The sequence below is a fragment of the Cyphellophora attinorum genome (assembly GCF_001299255.1).
Source record: "Cyphellophora attinorum strain CBS 131958 chromosome Unknown Contig1, whole genome shotgun sequence".
Taxonomy (NCBI): Eukaryota; Fungi; Ascomycota; class Eurotiomycetes; order Chaetothyriales; family Cyphellophoraceae; genus Cyphellophora; species Cyphellophora attinorum.
The window spans coordinates 1,240,083-1,257,961 of NW_017253229.1; the positions used below are offsets into that span (position 1 = coordinate 1,240,083).

At 53.4% G+C, this 17,879-nt stretch overlaps 6 protein-coding genes across 6 annotated transcripts; 3 read left to right on the forward strand and 3 right to left on the reverse strand.

The window, feature by feature from the left end:
- Positions 1–602: 602 nt before the first annotated feature.
- On the reverse strand, positions 603–1,607 carry AB675_706 (Cytochrome c1, heme protein, mitochondrial; the record flags this gene model as incomplete). The annotated part of the gene is made up of 3 exons (XM_018147409.1): positions 603–1,275; positions 1,326–1,388; positions 1,441–1,607. 3 exons carry the CDS (start codon positions 1,605–1,607, stop codon positions 603–605), a joined length of 903 nt encoding a protein of 300 aa, XP_018005812.1.
- Positions 1,608–2,219: 612 nt separating this feature from the next.
- AB675_707 (Calcium permeable stress-gated cation channel 1) lies at positions 2,220–4,732 on the forward strand (the record flags this gene model as incomplete). Its single annotated transcript, XM_018147420.1, has 2 exons — positions 2,220–2,375; positions 2,423–4,732. 2 exons carry the CDS (start codon positions 2,220–2,222, stop codon positions 4,730–4,732), a joined length of 2,466 nt encoding a protein of 821 aa, XP_018005916.1.
- Positions 4,733–5,533: 801 nt separating this feature from the next.
- On the reverse strand, positions 5,534–8,313 carry AB675_708 (uncharacterized protein; the record flags this gene model as incomplete). Its single annotated transcript, XM_018147431.1, has 2 exons — positions 5,534–6,013; positions 6,091–8,313. 2 exons carry the CDS (start codon positions 8,311–8,313, stop codon positions 5,534–5,536), a joined length of 2,703 nt encoding a protein of 900 aa, XP_018005619.1.
- A 936-nt stretch (positions 8,314–9,249) lies between these two features.
- AB675_709 (uncharacterized protein) lies at positions 9,250–10,646 on the forward strand (the record flags this gene model as incomplete). The annotated part of the gene is made up of 2 exons (XM_018147441.1): positions 9,250–10,203; positions 10,230–10,646. 2 exons carry the CDS (start codon positions 9,250–9,252, stop codon positions 10,644–10,646), a joined length of 1,371 nt encoding a protein of 456 aa, XP_018005724.1.
- Positions 10,647–11,190: 544 nt separating this feature from the next.
- Positions 11,191–14,073, reverse strand: AB675_710 (uncharacterized protein; the record flags this gene model as incomplete). Its single annotated transcript, XM_018147453.1, has 1 exon — positions 11,191–14,073. The coding sequence occupies one exon, from the start codon at positions 14,071–14,073 to the stop codon at positions 11,191–11,193; it is 2,883 nt and encodes a 960-aa protein (XP_018005885.1).
- Positions 14,074–15,672: 1,599 nt separating this feature from the next.
- On the forward strand, positions 15,673–16,807 carry AB675_711 (putative oxido YusZ; the record flags this gene model as incomplete). Its single annotated transcript, XM_018147464.1, has 4 exons — positions 15,673–16,116; positions 16,282–16,501; positions 16,546–16,716; positions 16,782–16,807. The coding sequence occupies 4 exons, from the start codon at positions 15,673–15,675 to the stop codon at positions 16,805–16,807; spliced, it is 861 nt and encodes a 286-aa protein (XP_018005435.1).
- Between the last annotated feature and the right edge of the window lie 1,072 nt (positions 16,808–17,879).

The window sequence follows — 17,879 nt, forward strand, 5'->3', positions numbered from 1 at the left end:
ACATGGCACAGAGCCGAAGACCGAGAAGCCGGCCGTCGGTCGACGCCTCACGCAACGCTGGGGCATTGATTCCGTCTGAGTCGATCTTGGGCCCTATCAGCACCAGGCACAGAACCCGGTAGACTAAAGTGAGGTCCAGATTCGGGGGCACCATACAGCACACGCAACCGTTGCTGGGTGCGTCATGGTCCGAAGAGTGGGTGTGAGCAGCGAGACTACAGCTGCCATGCTCGCCGACTGCTTGGTCATGAGCTTTTTGACGGACGTTACGCCATCAGTGTACGATATGTCACAGATTCGCAGCACAACTCTTCTGTACAATGCACGCACTGAAATCGACATCCTTGGTGCTCGTGATACAACAATAGAAACTGTATTCTTCGCCTTTACCGCAATACAGCGCTCTTTCGACCAAAGCAAGGCCTCGGTCGAAACGAATCTTGCGAAGCATCTTGCCTCCGAACCAGGATTGCGTAATAAGCGAGCCTGGCCACACGCACTCGTCCTTTGAACCTCTCGCCTTGGAGCGCACTACCTCAAAAGCGCAGCGTCCTTCGCTCGTTGTCCGACATTGCCGCCATCTTCACCTCTGGCCTGCCTGTCTATCGCGTCCGCGTCTCTGGTGGAGGGTTGTAGACGATCTTTCGTGACTTGATAGGGCTCCACTTGTAGCGCTTAACCCAGACACTGAGAGCGAACAGCGTGCTCGTAATGACTAGGACCTTGAGACCCATCTTCTTGCGCTCATCGGCTTCCGGCTCAGCCGCCCAGTTGAGGAACTCGACCACATCCTTAGCCATTTGTGAGCTTGTAGCCGGTGTTCCGTCTTCGTACTCGACCAGTCCATCGTACAGAACACGTGCCATGGCGATACCAGTACCGGGGAAGTAAGGGTTGAAGTTCAGACCGCTTTGCACGACCGCCCCAGCAGGCGGCTCCTCGGGATAGCCAGTCAGTAGTGAGAAGATATAGTTGACGCCGCCGTGGCGGGCCTTGACCATAAGCGATAGATCCGGGGGCAGGGCGCCATTGTTAGCTGCACGAGCAGCTTCGTCGTTCTTGTATGGTGCTGGGAGGTAGTCGGAGAGCTTGCCTGGGCGTTTCTCGATCTCGCCCTCGTCGTTGGGGTCCTCGTTGTCGTATTCGTTCTCTTCAGCCATGGCTTTCATCTCGTCGACCGTGGCGAAGCTGCCGACAATTTTGCGGTACGGAATGCGGTTGAGCGAGTGGCAGGCGGCGCAAACCTCTCGGTAGACTTGGAAGCCGCGACGGAGACTATGGTAGAAATCAGCATGAGACGGATTGAATCAAGTACGCTCTCTTACGTTCCATGGTCGTATGTCTTTGTCCATCGGGTGTGCTCCCAGGGATATTGTGATGGGTGAAGACTGTTCGCCTTGATTAGCTTCTGATTTCCATCCACGACTAATCCAAGCTTACCCTTCTTCCGCAGGCGTCATGGCAAACGCATCTTGACCGGCAAATTGATAGTACCAAGCAGCAGAACCGATAGCAGCGGCGGTTGCGGCGCTTGCCGTAGCTGTGAGGTAGAAAGGAGATTGTGCAGACTCGGAGGCTGAGGAAGAGGCGGATCTCTGCAATGGCATGTGTTAGCCCAGTGTCTCTTTGAAGGCATCTAGTCTGCGGTGCACGCGCTCTCTGCGCCTGCGAGGGGGGCAACGAACCTTTTTGGTGTTGGCGACGAATCTCGAGGTGTGTTGGAAGAGCTTGGCGAGCTCGCTGCGCGGCGGAAGGGGGCAGCATTTTGGGACAAGCCAGGTGCAGCTTTCACGAGTAGCTGTGATTGCTCTCCGGCAGAGACAAGGTCGACTTCAGCGGCGAGAAAAAGGGAGTGGAGAGACGTGAAGTCGTCGAGACGGCGCTGGCACCAAAATCTGGTGTAGTCGTTGATTCATCGAGCTTGTGATTCGCTGAAGCCGAGCTTCTTTAAGGTGAATCGAGCTGGTTCTGCTGGCTGCCGTAGCAGGTGCACTTGAGGCCGAGACTACGACCGGATGACTACGATCCCGCCTTGATCCCGCGGCCCTTGCCGTCATCGAACTCGAACTTGAGGCCCGAGCCTTTGTGGCATGCGCACTGATCTGTATCTACGGAGTAGACTAGACACCTTTCTCTTCAATTCTCCTTTGGCGACAATGTGTATCACCCAGTCACCTTGCGCCCGGATGTGTATATCGCGGTAGCCTCTAGATCAAGTCATGTCGCTTGCGCAGTTGGTGCTCGACTCCAACGGTACCAATCGGAACGACACCTGGAGATGGCAAGACCAGGCTCGAAAGCAGAGCCAGCGGGACTTCAACGTTCAATTCGTTGTCTCGGTCGCGTTCGGTGCTAGCGCTTTTCTGGCCTTTTGTGTAGGTGGTCTTGCTCCTCGTGCATGAATGCCGACTGATCAGTGTAGGTATTGCGACCGAAATGGTCAACGCTATACCATGCACGCAAAGAACAGTCGAATGCTGCTCTTCGACTGCCTGAGCTGCCCAACACCTTCTTCGGATGGATCCCGGTCGTTATTGGCATATCAAAGGAGGAGGTCCTCGCATCAGCCGGTCTCGATGCCTATGCCTTCCTCGCATTCTACCGATATGCCATAAAATTCCTAGCCATCATTATGTTCTTCTCACTGAGTGTGATCCTGCCTGTCAACTCGAGGTATACTGGCGATGCACTCTTTCCAGGTCTCGAAAGAGGCAACAGCACCGACGGGAACAGGACGCTGTCCTACTTCACACTTGCGCCAGAAGACGATATCAAGAAGCCTAAGATGCAGAAGGATACTTCATACTTGTGGATGTACACAGTATTCGCCTGGTTCTTCACCTCGGCGGCCATATATCTACTGATTCGCGAGACCAAGCACATCATCAAGATACGACAAGCATATCTGGGAACCCAGGCTACGGTTACGGACCGCACTATCAGATTGTCTGGGATCCCAGAAGATATGCGTTCAGAAGACAAGATCAGGGACTTCATCGAAGAGCTAGGCATAGGGAAAGTCGACAGTGTCATGCTGTGCAAGAACTGGCAGAAGTTGGATGATACTATGGCCCAACGGATGCAGTATTTGAGACAGCTGGAGAAGGCGTGGACCACCTACCTCGGCCATCACCACTCAATTCGACACACGCGCCATCGGCATAGAAGGCCTGATGAGAACGGAAATAGAGTTGAAGGAACTGCATTGCTGTCCGAATCAGAGATGGAGTCGGCGCATGCTAGCGCCGTCGATCGAGATCGGCCAAAACACACGATTCGATACGGCTTCTTGAATCTCAAGAGTAAGAAAGTCGACGCCATAGATTACTTTCAGGAGAAACTGCGCCGCGTCGATGAGCGCATTAAGATCCTGCGAAAGGAAGACTTCAAACCAACACCTTTGGCTTTTGTCACCATGGAGTCGACTGCTTCCTGTCAGATGGCTATTCAAGCAATCCTCGATCCGAACCCTGGCACTTTCATTGCCAATCTGGCTCCCCCACCAGTCGATGTTGTGTGGAAGAACACATATCTTTCTCGAAATTCCCGCATGTGGCGCTCATGGAGCATCATGATAGCCATTGGCTTTCTGACTGTTTTCTGGACTGCGTTGCTGGTTCCCCTGGCTGGTCTGCTGAGCATCGAAGTCATCGACAAGATCTTACCCGGCTTGGCCGATGTTCTCGAAGCACACGACATTACTCGCTCGCTCATCTCGAGTGGTCTGCCAACACTAGCCTTCTCTCTCCTTTCCATCGGTGTCGCATATCTATACGATTGGCTCGCAAATCAACAAGGAATGACCTCCCAAGGCGACATAGACCTCTCTGTCATCAGCAAGAATTTCTTCTTTGTCTTCTTCAACCTGTTCATCGTCTTCACGCTCTTTGGCACGGCCTCCACTTTCTTCGAGTTCTGGCAGGATTTTAAGGAGATCATCCGCGATACTGGGCTGATCGCCAACACAATCGCCAAGTCGCTAGAGTCGCTCTCACCATTCTACACTAACCTTATCGTTCTTCAAGGATTAGGACTGTTCCCGTTCCGTCTACTAGAGTTCGGCACGGTCTCCTTGTACCCCTTCTACCTGATCTCAGCAGCTACCCCACGCGACTACGCCGAACTCTCTGCAGCACCAGTCTTCAACTATGGCTTCTTCCTCCCACAGTCCATGCTCATCTTCGTCATCTGCACGGTCTACTCGGTACTGCCCGCATCATGGACCATTGTCATCTTTGGTCTGATTTACTTCATCATTGGCCACTTCATCTACAAATACCAGCTCCTGTACGCAATGGAGCACCGGCAACAATCCACTGGTCGTGCTTGGCCAATGATCTGCAGCCGCATCATACTGGGTCTGGTCTTTTTCCAGATTGCCCTGACCGGCATCCTCGCGCTCAAGGGCGCATTCACCGCATCCTTGTTTGTGGTACCGCTCATCGCCGGCACGATATGGTTCACGGTCTACTTCCAAAGGGCATACTACCCACTCATGTGGTTCATCGCATTGAGAAGTATCGACAAGCCGCTACCTCCCCCTATGGTAACACCTTCTGAATCGGTATGGGATAGGGATACAGATCGGGGACGAGCGGTGGACGAGACCGAAGAGACTGGCCTGCGTTATGTCAATCCTAATCTTGTGACGCCATTGGAGACGATGTGGGTACGGAAACCAGCAAATCACCATGGGGCGGCAGGAGATGACGTCGAGAGCGGTGTTGCGTAGGGCCATCACTGCTTAGCAAGAGAAGGCATGTCAAGTTCCAGTCGGGAAGTGACCATGTGAGAGTATTGCCATTGAGGTCCAGGTACCGTTTGATGAGGGCTGCATAAGTGCAAAAGCGACTGCGGAGCTGGTGGCTGCTTTGACTTGTGCATTGATACGTTCAGAATGATACCCCTTTGGAAGAGTCGGATTGTCCTTGGTCGTAAATCGGCCGGCATTGTACAGATAATTACGATATTATTCCTTCAGTCCCACCGTTCGAGTCCTCCGAGGTCCGGCCACTAGAAAGTGGTCTATCCTGGTACCCAGAGGTCTTGCAGGGTGTGAACACCACCTGGGCAATACTAGGCGTTTCTCGTGACCACATCTGTATGCTACACCTCAGAAGTTCTGAGTCCAGGCGGACGCTAAAGGCCGTTCGTTCGTCCTTTCGCTATCAAAAGTCGGTGGTTCTGAGGTGAGTCTCACTTGACCTTCAACACGGGACGGTGGGTGGGGGAGGAGGTGGTGAGGAGGTGGCCGCCTCTGGCGAGCGTAGCGAGCAACTTCCTGGTCGCGCCGCAGGCGCTCCCTATAGAGAAGGGAGGGCTGGAGTACGGGTGATGGATTGTAGTAGTTAACTTCCAAAAACCATTTCCTGCTTCAAGTAATTGCTCAGGCATTTCCGTTCATCATGATTTCCTTCACCTCCCTCCCACTACGGCTCTGGCAGTGAATATCAATTGAAAGGAATAGACTCACAATCGAGGAACGAAGCCGCCCCTTTGATTAACATTCTGTATAACCCGCATAAGCAGAATCTTACATCACCGAACACATATCGGAGCTTAAATCATCAGGCTCTACTTCAGTCTTTTTGATGCCTGACTCACTCTCACGTAGGTCCTCCCAGAAGATGAAACCCATAATACCCATCCTTGGATCTTGGAAGACTTCGGCACATAGCTTCAGTGTGTCAGGATCCTCGTCTTTCATCATTGCCATGATCAGAGCAGGCCTCCTGGAGCGCCGCATACTAGCAGGGGCGTGCTCGTATGTTCTGATATAGAGTGGGTTTCGCACCTCTCGCAATCGCTTCTCAAGCCTGTCGAAAAGAATCATGAAGTGCACCGTTACCCACAGGTAATTGATGCTTGACAGCGGGTTCATACCGCATACGTCCGCAAACAGGTCGACGCGAAGCAGATCGAGCAAGCTTCTACCAGTCGAGAACTTGCTCTTCTTCTGTGCGTATGGCTTGAATTTCGACCTATAATCCTGCTTGTAGTCCTTATATTTCTCCTGTGAGGAGATGGCAGCCCGATGGATCGCTTGATACTGTCAGCCTCAGCAGCATTCTTCTTTTCTTGATCTAGAACGAAAGACGCTGCCTGGGTGAGATCCGCCTCGTTAATTCCCTGAGCTCTGAACCGCTGTACAAGCTCGGTTGCTTCCAGACGTTTCTTGCCAGTGCTGGAATCAACTGCCTGCTTCGTCTCGACCAAGCGTAGTTGGCCGAGCATCGACGCGAAGGTGATCTCATTATCAGGAATACGGTCCGGCACCCAGTCTGCGTCATAGTACTTCATCAGGGCAGACTTGGTTCGGAAGAAGGTGTTCGAGTTGATGTCCATCAGTTTGTGCATGTCGTTTATCTGTGCTATGGTCGATGACATTGCTTGCCGTTGACGTGACAGCTTTCGACTTTTGACCCCTTGGACTCGCTTAACCAGAGCCTCATAGAAGTCAGACTTGGGGACGCCGTCGGGGAAGAAGGACCCTTCAAGTAAGCTCTCGAGAGTGGCATACAAACCGATAGGCTGCTTGATAAATTTCCTCTGAACAAGGAGATTATGCAGATGGATCACCAGCAAAGGTTCTGTCATTCGGTCCCACATGAGCATTGAGATGCGTTGCGAGAGAACGAGACCTTCGACCAAGCCCGCTGCGCATAAGAGAGGCGAATATTCCCACAAGCCGTTCGCGTTGTGTTTCGAGAATTGCGAAGGCGGTATGGTATCCAGTCCATACATGTACTTAGATTCTCCAAGCCATTCGACAAAGTCCAATCTGAATTCTTCCAGCATTTGAGAAACGTCTTCATGTCGGCCAGAATGCTGGTGGGACTCGGCGTCTTTGGCCAGCAATTGTATGAGGATGTGGGCGGCTTGAAGAAACCCTCTGCCCATTTTCTGATACTCACGGTCCAGAAAAAGATCAACATCGCGGCGTGGTCGAAACTTGTGGGCAGGTTGGCGAACAAGATGACCATGGAGCATGCTCACGGTCCAACCGCGGGAGGCGACGAAAGAGTCGACGATACATTGAAGCTGAAACACGTGGTGTGGTGATATCTTCTGGCGGACATTTGTGTTCTGCTTCTGCATTGCCCAGCCAGTGATATCACCTGCAAATTCGTTCAAGCCAAAGAGCCTCCGATGCTTGTGCCACGGACCAGAGGGAGACCAGTTAACGTTCTCGTAAACATGGTGTTCGCCCTTCAGCGTATTGCGCTGCACCACGATGGAGGAAAACAGGTTGACCAGGTCGTAGAGCCAATTGATGGTGTAAGCACGGCGCCACTTCAGTCTCTCATCATTAGTGGCACGTTGCAGGTCGAAACGTGGATCCCAGTCTCCGATCTGGGCTTGCATGGCCTTGGTAGGTTTGCCACTTCTGTTTTTTTGAAAATCGTCCAAGAATGCCATCAGATCGTAGTATGTGTTGACCCAAATTTGTTCTTTAATGTCGACGCGTGTTTCCTTGACCGTTTCCGTATGTTGGCCGTCCGCAGAGATGCGCTGTAAAGCGACGCCGAAATTGCCCTGCGCCCACTCTGGGTCTCCGCGAGTAAGGGTCTTCATGATCGTTTCGTATGAGTCGTGGCCAGGAAAGTCAACAAACACAGCATTACTTGTCTGTCTCACCATTCCAACTGCTATGCTTGTCACAGAAGCAGCCACGGCGCCATTGAGTTTCTCATATGCCACTTCGCACCAGAGACTTTGTATGCATGAACGTAATTCGGACCACTCCCTAGTAACAGCATACACTGCCAAGAGGTACTCTGAGATGATGCCATCGGTATCGTCGATAATCCGATAGCTTTCGATGGGAATCTCGGCCAAAGACGCTTCCGTATTCGTCTTCGAAGAGGCTTTAGTCTTCGACTTCTTGGCCCGTTTGCCTTTCTTGCCTTTTCCCTTGCCTCTCCTTCTCTGCAATCCTACTCTCGGGGCGGACTCGGTTTCAGATGGGACGTCGGTGTCGTTGCCGCCATCGCTATCACCACTGATACGGATCGCTGAGAACTGATTCTCGAAGGTCGCGTCATCTACATCGCCATCTTGTTCGTCTTTTGTACCAATCGAGCCTGCCGGAGATGTCAAGGACTTGCCTCCTAAAGCGTTGAAAGCCTTGGTCAGCGATTCGATGAAGTGTTTGTGAGTTGCATTGTTCCTCTCAATTTCCGGGTCTGGCTTGTCGTTCAGGATTTGTTGGAAGGCATCGTAGGTAATTGATCGCGCCTTGATGACAGATCGAAACAAGCCAAAAATTCCTGAAGGGATTGGTTGGAGGAACTTCGCTATCAATTCCGACATCTGCACAATTTCTGCCACAGTGGAACGACCAGTAGTATTGAGTGTCAGTTGTGGATGATCTTCAGCACTCGCTCCCGACCGGACAATGCCATTAGACGTGTTGATGAATCAATGCAGCAGCCGGCTTGTGTCACGCTTGTACGTGAGGTAGAGGTTCTGCCCCCCCATTATTGAGGCGGCAGATCTGTCTCAAGAAGAACCTGTGAAGCGGCCAACAGCTAGTCCGCTATGGGATCAGGTTTCGCAAAGCATTGCGCCTTCTCGGCGATCCTTTTGTGGCGATGGACCGCCCTACAAGTCAAAAGTGGTTTGCAAACGAAAAGCAAGTACGACGGTAAGGTAATACTTGGCTCTTCTAAGCAGTGTGTCGTTGCTACCAATGTGCGATGTATGAGATTGAGATGAAACCGTGGTTGCGTACCGGAATTTATAGAAGTGCTCTGAGATTGTCTGTGTTTGGATGGACACACGCTTGAGCTGTACCTGTTGTTGTTTGCCTTGGTGTATGTGGGCTTTGCTGCATGCACCAGCCGTAGTCGACTGGGTAGCAACGTCGTTCACGGCGTAAACCTGGCTTGTGGCTTGCGGGGTTCTCGGGGTCGCGAAGCCAAAAATCAGGCAACGATTGTCACATTCGGTTAGGCAAGGCCAGGCACGCCTAGGCAACCATATGCCCCACTTCCAAATAGTCGTACTCCGTACAAGAATCAGGATTTTGTTGACACGTCGAGGCTTCGATTGTGCCTCGACGTTCACTGAGCAAGCACAAGAAGTCGTCGCTTCCTTGTGCGCGCATCTTTTACTTTTCGGCTGCCATCGCCGCTTCGTCGCCTTTCGACTCGTCCCTTCCATTGTGGCGAAGCGTGCCTCCCTTCCAAGGCCTCAAGCTGTGACAAGAAGTCCTCCCTGACCCAGAAAACATCATCCGTCGCAAATATGCCACCCGCATACCCTTCAAAGCATCATACTGTCTTCGTCAATTCAACATCTCCTCAGAACGATTCAGCGCTATTCAGCACGATCCCATCTGAGATACGCTCCATCATATTCACCTATGCTCTAGCTTCCTACGCTACAGTCGATCCGAACAAAGCCTACCGACCTGATGCCGTCTACACTCGTCCAGAGTACACTGCGCCACATATTCCTGACGTTGCTTTACTATCCACTTGCCAAGCTGTCTACCACGAATCTTGGTGGCGCCTTTGGGAGAATGCGCAACATACCTTCTGGCTAACTGCTCTGGATCGCTCTCCCTTGACCGAATTGCAGACGAGGAAGCAGCGACTTCTCTATGGCGATAAGTCAGCAGCCCCTCGAAGGATACAGCCAGCACAGCACAGTGACTTTCAGCAACGCCTGCGTGCGCTCTTCATCTCTAGGCCCGAACCCTCAACTACTCCAAGCGATGAGTCCAGTACTGTTGACAAGTCGCCTCCAGTCGAGCTTGGGCACGCCCGCATCTTCCCTCAACTCTATATGCTCGAACCCGGAAATGCACTCAACCAGCTCTACAAACTCCCTCACTTCCACCCCCGCTGCATCACCATAACTCTCCGACATACCGACTGGTGGTTCTGGGAGAACGACCATCACCTCTTCATCCGCAGTGGTTTCGTCAACAAAGTCCGCCTCCCGCGCTCGTGTAAGGTCTTCTGTATGGAGCTCGAGTCATTAGAGCGCAAAAAGGCTCAGATCGATTATGTTGCTGCCCAGATGTGCGACGACTGGCAATTCTCACGTGCTGAAGACAACATGCCTTTCAGGGCGGACTCTAAGGATTGCGAGACCACTACTTGGGAAGGCAGCAGTATGTGGCATGGTCAGCGCTGGGTTCGCGACGAAGTCGACGAGCGCCCAGAGAAACTATCCTACTACGTCAAGACTGTGGTTTGGAAACTATCCCGCATGACGAGTTGTCCGAGAGCGAGTACAAACGTCCACACGCGGCCGAAATCCACGTTCCAACTGCTCTCGCCCAGACTACGAGAGCTCCAAATGCTGTAGCTGCGCCTGGCGCAATGGGAGTCAGCACGCAAGGCGACTTCCTGAACAACAATGAGCTGGTTCAGGCGTTGGTTCCCGCAGGCACCCCGGCCAGCGAAGCGAGACAGATGGTCGCTGATTGGAAGGAACGACGGCGACAGCGGTATGTTCGGGAGACTGGCTTCAGGCTCGCTCATCAGGGGCCGCCTGGCGGCTTTATACCCATCGGTGACAGCCAGGCCAATGCTCAGAGCAACAGCCCGGCCAACGATCATGCCAGCGTCCAGGCCAACGACGGCTCCAACGACGATTCCGATGATGGAACCGATGACGAGACCAGCGACTAGATCAACAGCCAGACCAGCAGCCGGATTAACGAACAGGGTAAATGGGTGGCCGCCATTGAAAAATGCTTCGCGTGAGTCATAGGAGCCAGACAACATCTCACTGCAATCGGTGCTGCCTCTGCGAGAGAGGACGACACCCGCAGGATATCCAGCAATGGAGGATTTTAGAAGTCAACCGCGAGGACGCTGGCGCAGAAACCCCGATGTTTTGGTATTGAGCTCAAACCTACGAGTGGTGAGCCACCTTTACGATCTTGAATTCAGGTCGCATGGAGGACGAGAAAACCTCCGTTGAGAGTGAGCGATTGGACTGATGGAGTGCATTGGGAGCTGACTTCAGAGGAAGTCTCTTCTCAGGATGGTCTTGCACCACGATCAGCACATGTGATGCGATGGTAGCACTCAGGATCAATCATTATCTCCACACAAGATCTTCACAGCTTTTGTGTCTCAATTCCACCATGCCCCTACCCAATTTTAATACGAACATGCCCTCAAGGGACCCCTAATCTCGCTTTGCTGATGTGCCTGTGTCCGATGCACCCTAATACCTCAAAGTGACACCACTTCGTAGAATACAGCCCTCGCACAGCTCTCTCCCAACCACATATCGAACGACGGGCGCTACACTCCTGCACTCTCGCTCCAATGTATCTGCCAAGCGATGTTGGTCAATGACTTCGCCGGTGCCGTCGTCGTTGCCAGAATTGTCGTAAATTTGCCGTAGCGTTGCGGATGGAGGCTCGTTCTCTTTCTCTTCCTGGTCGAAAGCGCCATCGTCGCTCTTGGCATCAGTGTCTGTGACGGCAAACCTCACAATCCCATCAGCATGACACAAACAGCTGCGGACTTTCCAGCCCGTCAGCAGGCGTCCACAGCGCAGGGACTCTCCATTGACAGGCGTCAGGGAAGGGCTGCCATGGGCCGATACTGGCCCGGGACACAGCTCTCTCAGCCAAACACACGAGAAGAGACACGTCGGACTTGTGGTGTTTAGGGTGAGTGTGGATATTTGTTCCATCTCTGGCGTGCGTGTCCCATTCTGCTTCATTGCTGGCGTGCTTGGCAGCGGTCGTATGGCAGTGTTATCAACGCTGTGGGTTCTGTTCGGATCAGAGCTCGCGAGATCCTCGTTCGTCCTCGTAGTATCAGAACCAGCACTATCCAGCACAGCGCCAATACTACCCACACCGAAACCCGGTGATCGCGGTTGCAGGCTATGATGGAATGGCGTCGACAAGCTGTGAAGTGCCAAAGCATTACTGCTCATCACTCCAGCGGCAGGCGTTACAGGCGAGGGCGTTGGAGATGGAGAGGACCGACCTGCAAGGGCATACTGCTGCGCCGTGCTGCTTTCGTCTTCATTTGGCGAGCGGGATGTAGAAGACGATTTTAGTGCGAATGTCTGGCATGCTGATATCGCGGAGAGGTGGTGTGTCTGTTGACCCACCGGTGATGAATGGCCATTCCTGGTGGAAGCGGCAGCCTGGACGCGTGAAGCGAAGCTAGATATTGACTCGTTGGACATTGTACGCTGCCGTGCGGTGCTTGTGGCTTGCGTGCCGCGAACGGCTGTCACTGGCGTGTTGCCATTCAAACTGGCACCGATGTTACTATTGGGCGGTGTCTGGACTTGTAGATTCCCATTCGATTTGGTTCTCTGCCGGGAGACCTTTGTGGGCGTATCAGGGAGGTCCTCCATTGTGCTTGTAGATCTTGTTCTCGTGTTCCAAGGGTTGTCGATCAGTCCGACCATGGCCATCTCCTCCTCAATGCCGTTGAGTGCTTGCATCGTATAGCCGTTTGCCGTTGGCTCCTCGAAGTCCTCCGAAGCTACCAGTGATGCAAGTCTCCGCCTCTGCAGCGGATCCGAAAGTTCTCTGACTGAACGATCCGAATTTGTTGTAGTCGGAAAGGATGGCACACTGCTCGAAGCCGAAAGCAATCGCCGCTTCTGCTCATCTCGAAGGTCACAATAGAGGGCGTCATCTTCGTTGGCTGTGGAGTATTCGTAAGACTGGTGCGAGAAGGAGTTCGAGGAGCCGGAAGGGATAGTGGTCGTCCAGTTCCTAGAGGACACAGCTGTAGAAGTCGTTGATGTGGAAAAGTTGTGCTCTGTCGGATGGGTGATGACTTTGGGCCGGCCGCCATGGCCAGAATCGGAAACGAAGCCAGGACGCTTACGGGAGCGTTTAGTCGTCAGATCCACGGAGAGATGGTCCTTCCAAGAGTGTACGGAAGACTCTGAATGGTTCCACACTGCTTGATGAGGCTTTTGACCTACATTTGGATGGAATGGATCGTCCGGGTGGAGATAGAAGTTCTCTGGCGGTACGCTGCCGTTGCTGTCGCTTCGGTCGCTGGAAGAAACATCTCTGCTTTCTGCAGATGATGCAGACTGATTCGTGACTACTCTTGTTGGTGACGCAGCGCTGTTGGTGGCTCCTTCCTTCACTGTCGCAGACGAGTTCGCCTCTGAGGATGTCGGTGTCGCGTCCGTGCTTCTTTCCTTGCGACCCATCTTTCCCCTCAAGCCGGCCATGGCACATCTCGACTTCTTCCATGTTTCTTCCTGCGCATCTACGAATCGCTGAATCAGGTTTCGTACTGGCTTCGCACTCTTGCCTTTGCCAGGACTCGCTTCTGACGTCTCAACATGTCTCACATCACGCTGCAGTTCATTCTTGAAGTTCTGCAAACTGTGGCGCTGAAAAGAGGGCAGCCGAGACGAAACGCGCAGCCCGATATCTTCTCTTGACACGTCCATCGCCATCCGTCGAAGCTGTTTCGTTCGCGAGCGAGCTCTTCCGCGGAAGGAGGTGTCTGGCACTGACGACTCTGAGTCGGCATCGCCATTGGAGAAGGGCGTCGGAGCTGAGTCGTGCTCTTTTGCCTCTCGTTCTGCCACGGAGGCCTCTGTGCGCTCTGTGCCAGCGTCTGAGATGCGGACTTCGACATGGCTTTCGAGTATCTTGGTGTCGCTTGGTGGCTGTTGTGGGGCAGGCGATCCTGACTGTGGCTCCGAATGCACGCCGTTGACCTCAATCTTGACATTACTGTCCCATACCAGGCCTTGCGGTGCAGCGGGTCTTCCTCTGTCTTCAGTCGAGCCCGTCACTTCGTCCTGGTGCAGCTCTTCTAACAGACACTCCTCACAGATCGGCTCCAGAAAGCTCTTATTTACAGTGCGGTTGATTGAGCATGATCGGAAGGACTGCTCTGAAGCGGCAGCAGTTCGCTGCGCCAGTCGTGCCAGCGGCGACACCAGGTCGTTCTCAGGAGCGCCATTTTCGCTACTGACTCGTGATGGTAGATGCTGCTTGCACTGGGATAAAACGGCATCGCGGTATCTTGCCTCAGTGCATGGAATGTGGTGATCGACACGGCAGCCGCATTCCCCGTACGTCCATATCTCATGCGTACACATTATGACGGTCTTGAGGTGGCCGCATGAGACGAGCGGCGACGTCAATGCCCGGCAAAATTGTTGCGCACAAAAACAGGTGAAAATGTCGAACCGACGCCAAAAGTGGAAGCAGCTCACCTGAAGGTACTGAGAACAGTACGCGTTGTCCCGTACAACACAATCTGGCTACATCCTCTCCTTTCCGATCTTTGTTACAACGCGACTTCAGAATGGCTCTATGCCATTATCGAAATGTTTGTCTCGGTTACCTGCATTCATCGGTCGTGCATGAAATCGGTCCGCTGTCATTCCTTGAGAACCCCTCATGGACTTCCTGAGATACAGCATGAAGTCGACATATGTACTTTGACTTCCGCACGACATCTTCAGGAAGACTCAGTTAGGTTGCCCTGAACATATTGATGGCGACGCCCGATTGGTAGGAATGTCATGCTGCCCAACACTTACCGTGCCTATGGGACACCAGCGTGCAACTTCATCTTGTCACACGCGGCGACGTGTCTCGAGTCTGGATATGTGGCTTGTACATCCGTTGTCTAAAGCCCTCGGGGGCTGCAGGCGTACTCGTCAAACGGCTCGTCTCTTTGATGCTGTCACAGATCAGCTTGTTCACAGCACCCAGACGGGCTGTGCCATCGAGACTGTCCGAGATCGAGCATCCTCGAGCTAGCATGCATTGGTCGCCACCGATCGTATCATCAATCTGGACGCGGTTGGACGCTCGAGTCGAGACCAGATGAATTTGTCGTCACTGACCTGTCTCATACAACCAGTCCGCTGCCGGAGCTCGCTTGCCGAAGTAGCACGACTCTGTCCCGCAGACGCTGTCTACCTGAGTATACGTTGAGCTCTGTCGAGCCTCGTCGCTGTGCATCCCGTATTCGCGCAAAGTCTATTGATGGCAGTCCTGGTGGTTCAAGCTGAAGTGGATGAACTTGAATGCAGGTGGTCGTAGGCGATGCGTGCCATGCACTGTGCACCGCCCTCATATACCTGACGCCTACGGCTCATCTTATCGTCCGATACGTCTTCATTGACGACGGCACCCTGCTCAACACCCGGCATCGACCTTCTGTCAAAGGCGTAGAGCACCTACTCGTCCAGGCAATCTCGTGCGAAAACGAGAATCGAAGCCGCCCCCAGACTGCCTAAACGCCGATGAGCTGTACCTGAGCTTGGCACCCCCGAGCCCCTCGGCCGTGTCAGCAGGTTGCATTAAACACTATTTTCTAGATTGAGCTCTGATAACTCCGGTCATCATTGACAATGGTCATGGTTCCGAGGTGCGACGATTCGATGGCCGCGATGGCGAAAGGCATTCCATAACTTGTCGCAATAACGTACCTAGTACTGGATGGGGTCGGGAGTATACGCGAAATGATGACAGCACGGAATCAGGAACACGAATATAAATGCGAGACATTCCTACTGTCGTCAAAATGCTCTCTGGCACAGCCTCTCACTGAATGCATCAGCTTGTCTGCCGGCGCCGTTTCATTGAAGCGTTGAACACTTGCCGCAACTCTTGTGCCGTACGCGTCTGAGAAGGCAGCAACAGCACAACTGACAGCTTCCCCGCCACGATCCAGAACACGCACAATGCCCTCCCCACCCCATCGAGCGGAGGGAGCAGATGCCCCCGTCTGGCTGATAACAGGAAGCAGCACAGGTATCGGCCTGGCCCTCGCCCGCCATGCCCTCTCCCTCGGCCACAACGTGATCGCCACCGCCCGCAACCCCAACAAGTACCCCGACATCGTCGCCGAACTCACCTCTCACTACCACCACCACCCGCTCAGTGGGCACGCACAAGCGCACTTCCTCACCCTGGACGTCACGGCTCCGTATGCACAGATAGAGGCGTTCGTGAAACACGCGGAATCGCTGCATGGGAGAATCAATATCCTGGTGAACAACGCGGGATACTGCGTATTGGGGGCTATCGAGGATGTGCCAATGGAGAAGTGGGAGCAGCAGATGAGGACAAATGTTTTTGGGCCAGTGGCATTGACCAAGGCTGTATTGCCGGCGATGCGGAAGAGGGTGAGTCCTTGTGCTGTGCCTGCTTCCGTTTGTCTTACTCGTCGCATACACGTGTGTATGTTGCTTGCAGTAAGTGGATCGAGGAGCCTGAGCTCTGCGCCTGAGAACATTCGGCACCTATCGGTCCATTAACTCACCAGAGACGTCCACTGACTACCCTTACAGCGCTCCGGCACGATTCTGAATATCTCCTCCGGCGCAGGCTTCATCGCCCCAACCGGCCAAGGCGTCTACTCCGCCTCAAAACACGCTCTCGAAGCACTCACCGAAAGCCTCGCCTCCGAGGTATCACCCTTCGACATCCGAGTTGCCAGCTTCGTGCTGGGTGCCTTCCGTACCTCGATGGGTCAGGTTGGGGCGGACATTGTGCTAGACCGAGAGAGGAGTGTGTATGCCAAGGATGGGCACCCATTGACTGAACGTCTAAAGCATATCGAAACATTGGACAAGCTGGCACCGGGGAGTCCGAGGAAGGCGGCGGACTTTATCTGCGAGGTAGCTCTTGGGAGGAGGAATTGCGGGATCCGGAGAATGGAGAGAGGCTGTTGAGGTTTATCCTAGGGGATGACAGTTGGAAGGGAGTCAACAGGAAGATTGAAGGTTTGAGGAGGACCTTGAATGTTCAGCAGGAGAGCTGTAAGCGGACGAATATTGACGCATAACAGAGGAGACTGGTGTGAGCGGCGCATAGGTTGCGATTTAATGTCAGGCGAGTATTCTGGTCGGAAGATACTCGTATAGTATTGATTCTTGGTCTGTGTACTGAGCAACTTACTGTTCGAGACTGTAGTAAGCCGCTTAGCATGAACAAATGGGTTTACCACACTGGGGTCTGAAGAAGTAATGCTTCACGCACTTCCGGGGAGGACCTCGCTCGTACACCAGAATCGGACACCAGAGCTTCTGTAGCTTGCTACGCGTAGTGCAAGACGCGCAATGAGTTCCCGTATGTTGCCACATCGTCGGGAGCCCACTGCCGCCAGTGCGTTGCCTCGGGATGACAGAACAAACTCTCGGCATCAATGCGAATGGGATTGTAGTCGATGGAAGAACTCCAATTTGCCCCACTGCTTGCCTGCGTTGAACAATGCCAGTGTGATTCGGCCCCGAAGCAGTTCCAGAACGTCCGTCGAGCTCGCACTCATGTACCGTTATAAGAGGGAACAACAGCCTCATCAGGTCCTGTGGTATGACTCAGGCCAGGCAACAGGCCATCGAAGACTCATCAGCGCACCAAGATTCTCGAAATCTCGATCGACATTTCGCCTTTCGGAGGGCAAAAACAACGCCTGGAAGCCCAATTCTTATGTCCGAGGCAGCCGGAAGCGCATTGTTTGGTGGGGTATTGGGACTTTTGATTGTTAATCGGTCAATGGGATCATAGATTCAAGCCTCGCAACCATGCACTCCATGCGCCCGGGCGTCCCTGCTTCCACCCAATAGCGCCCCCAGTTCCAGGTATTCACCGCCTAAAGATCCAATCGGCAAGGGAATTTTGTCGTAAACAAGCATCCACAGTTCATCTTGCTTCCCCACCACAGCGCCGCATTCTCCATTACGACACCACTGCGAAAGTCGCCAGTCGAATGAGTTCAAATGTTTCCGCTGGTCATGCGTCGTCGACCGCTCAAAGTGCTGGAGTTCGCCGCCTAGGTCGGATGCATGACTCCTTCATATACGTGCAGGTGACTTGAGTCAACACTTCCGCTCGTTTGCAACCGTGCGACGTCTTTGTTTTGTAGTATGGCTCTCTTGAGTGTGTC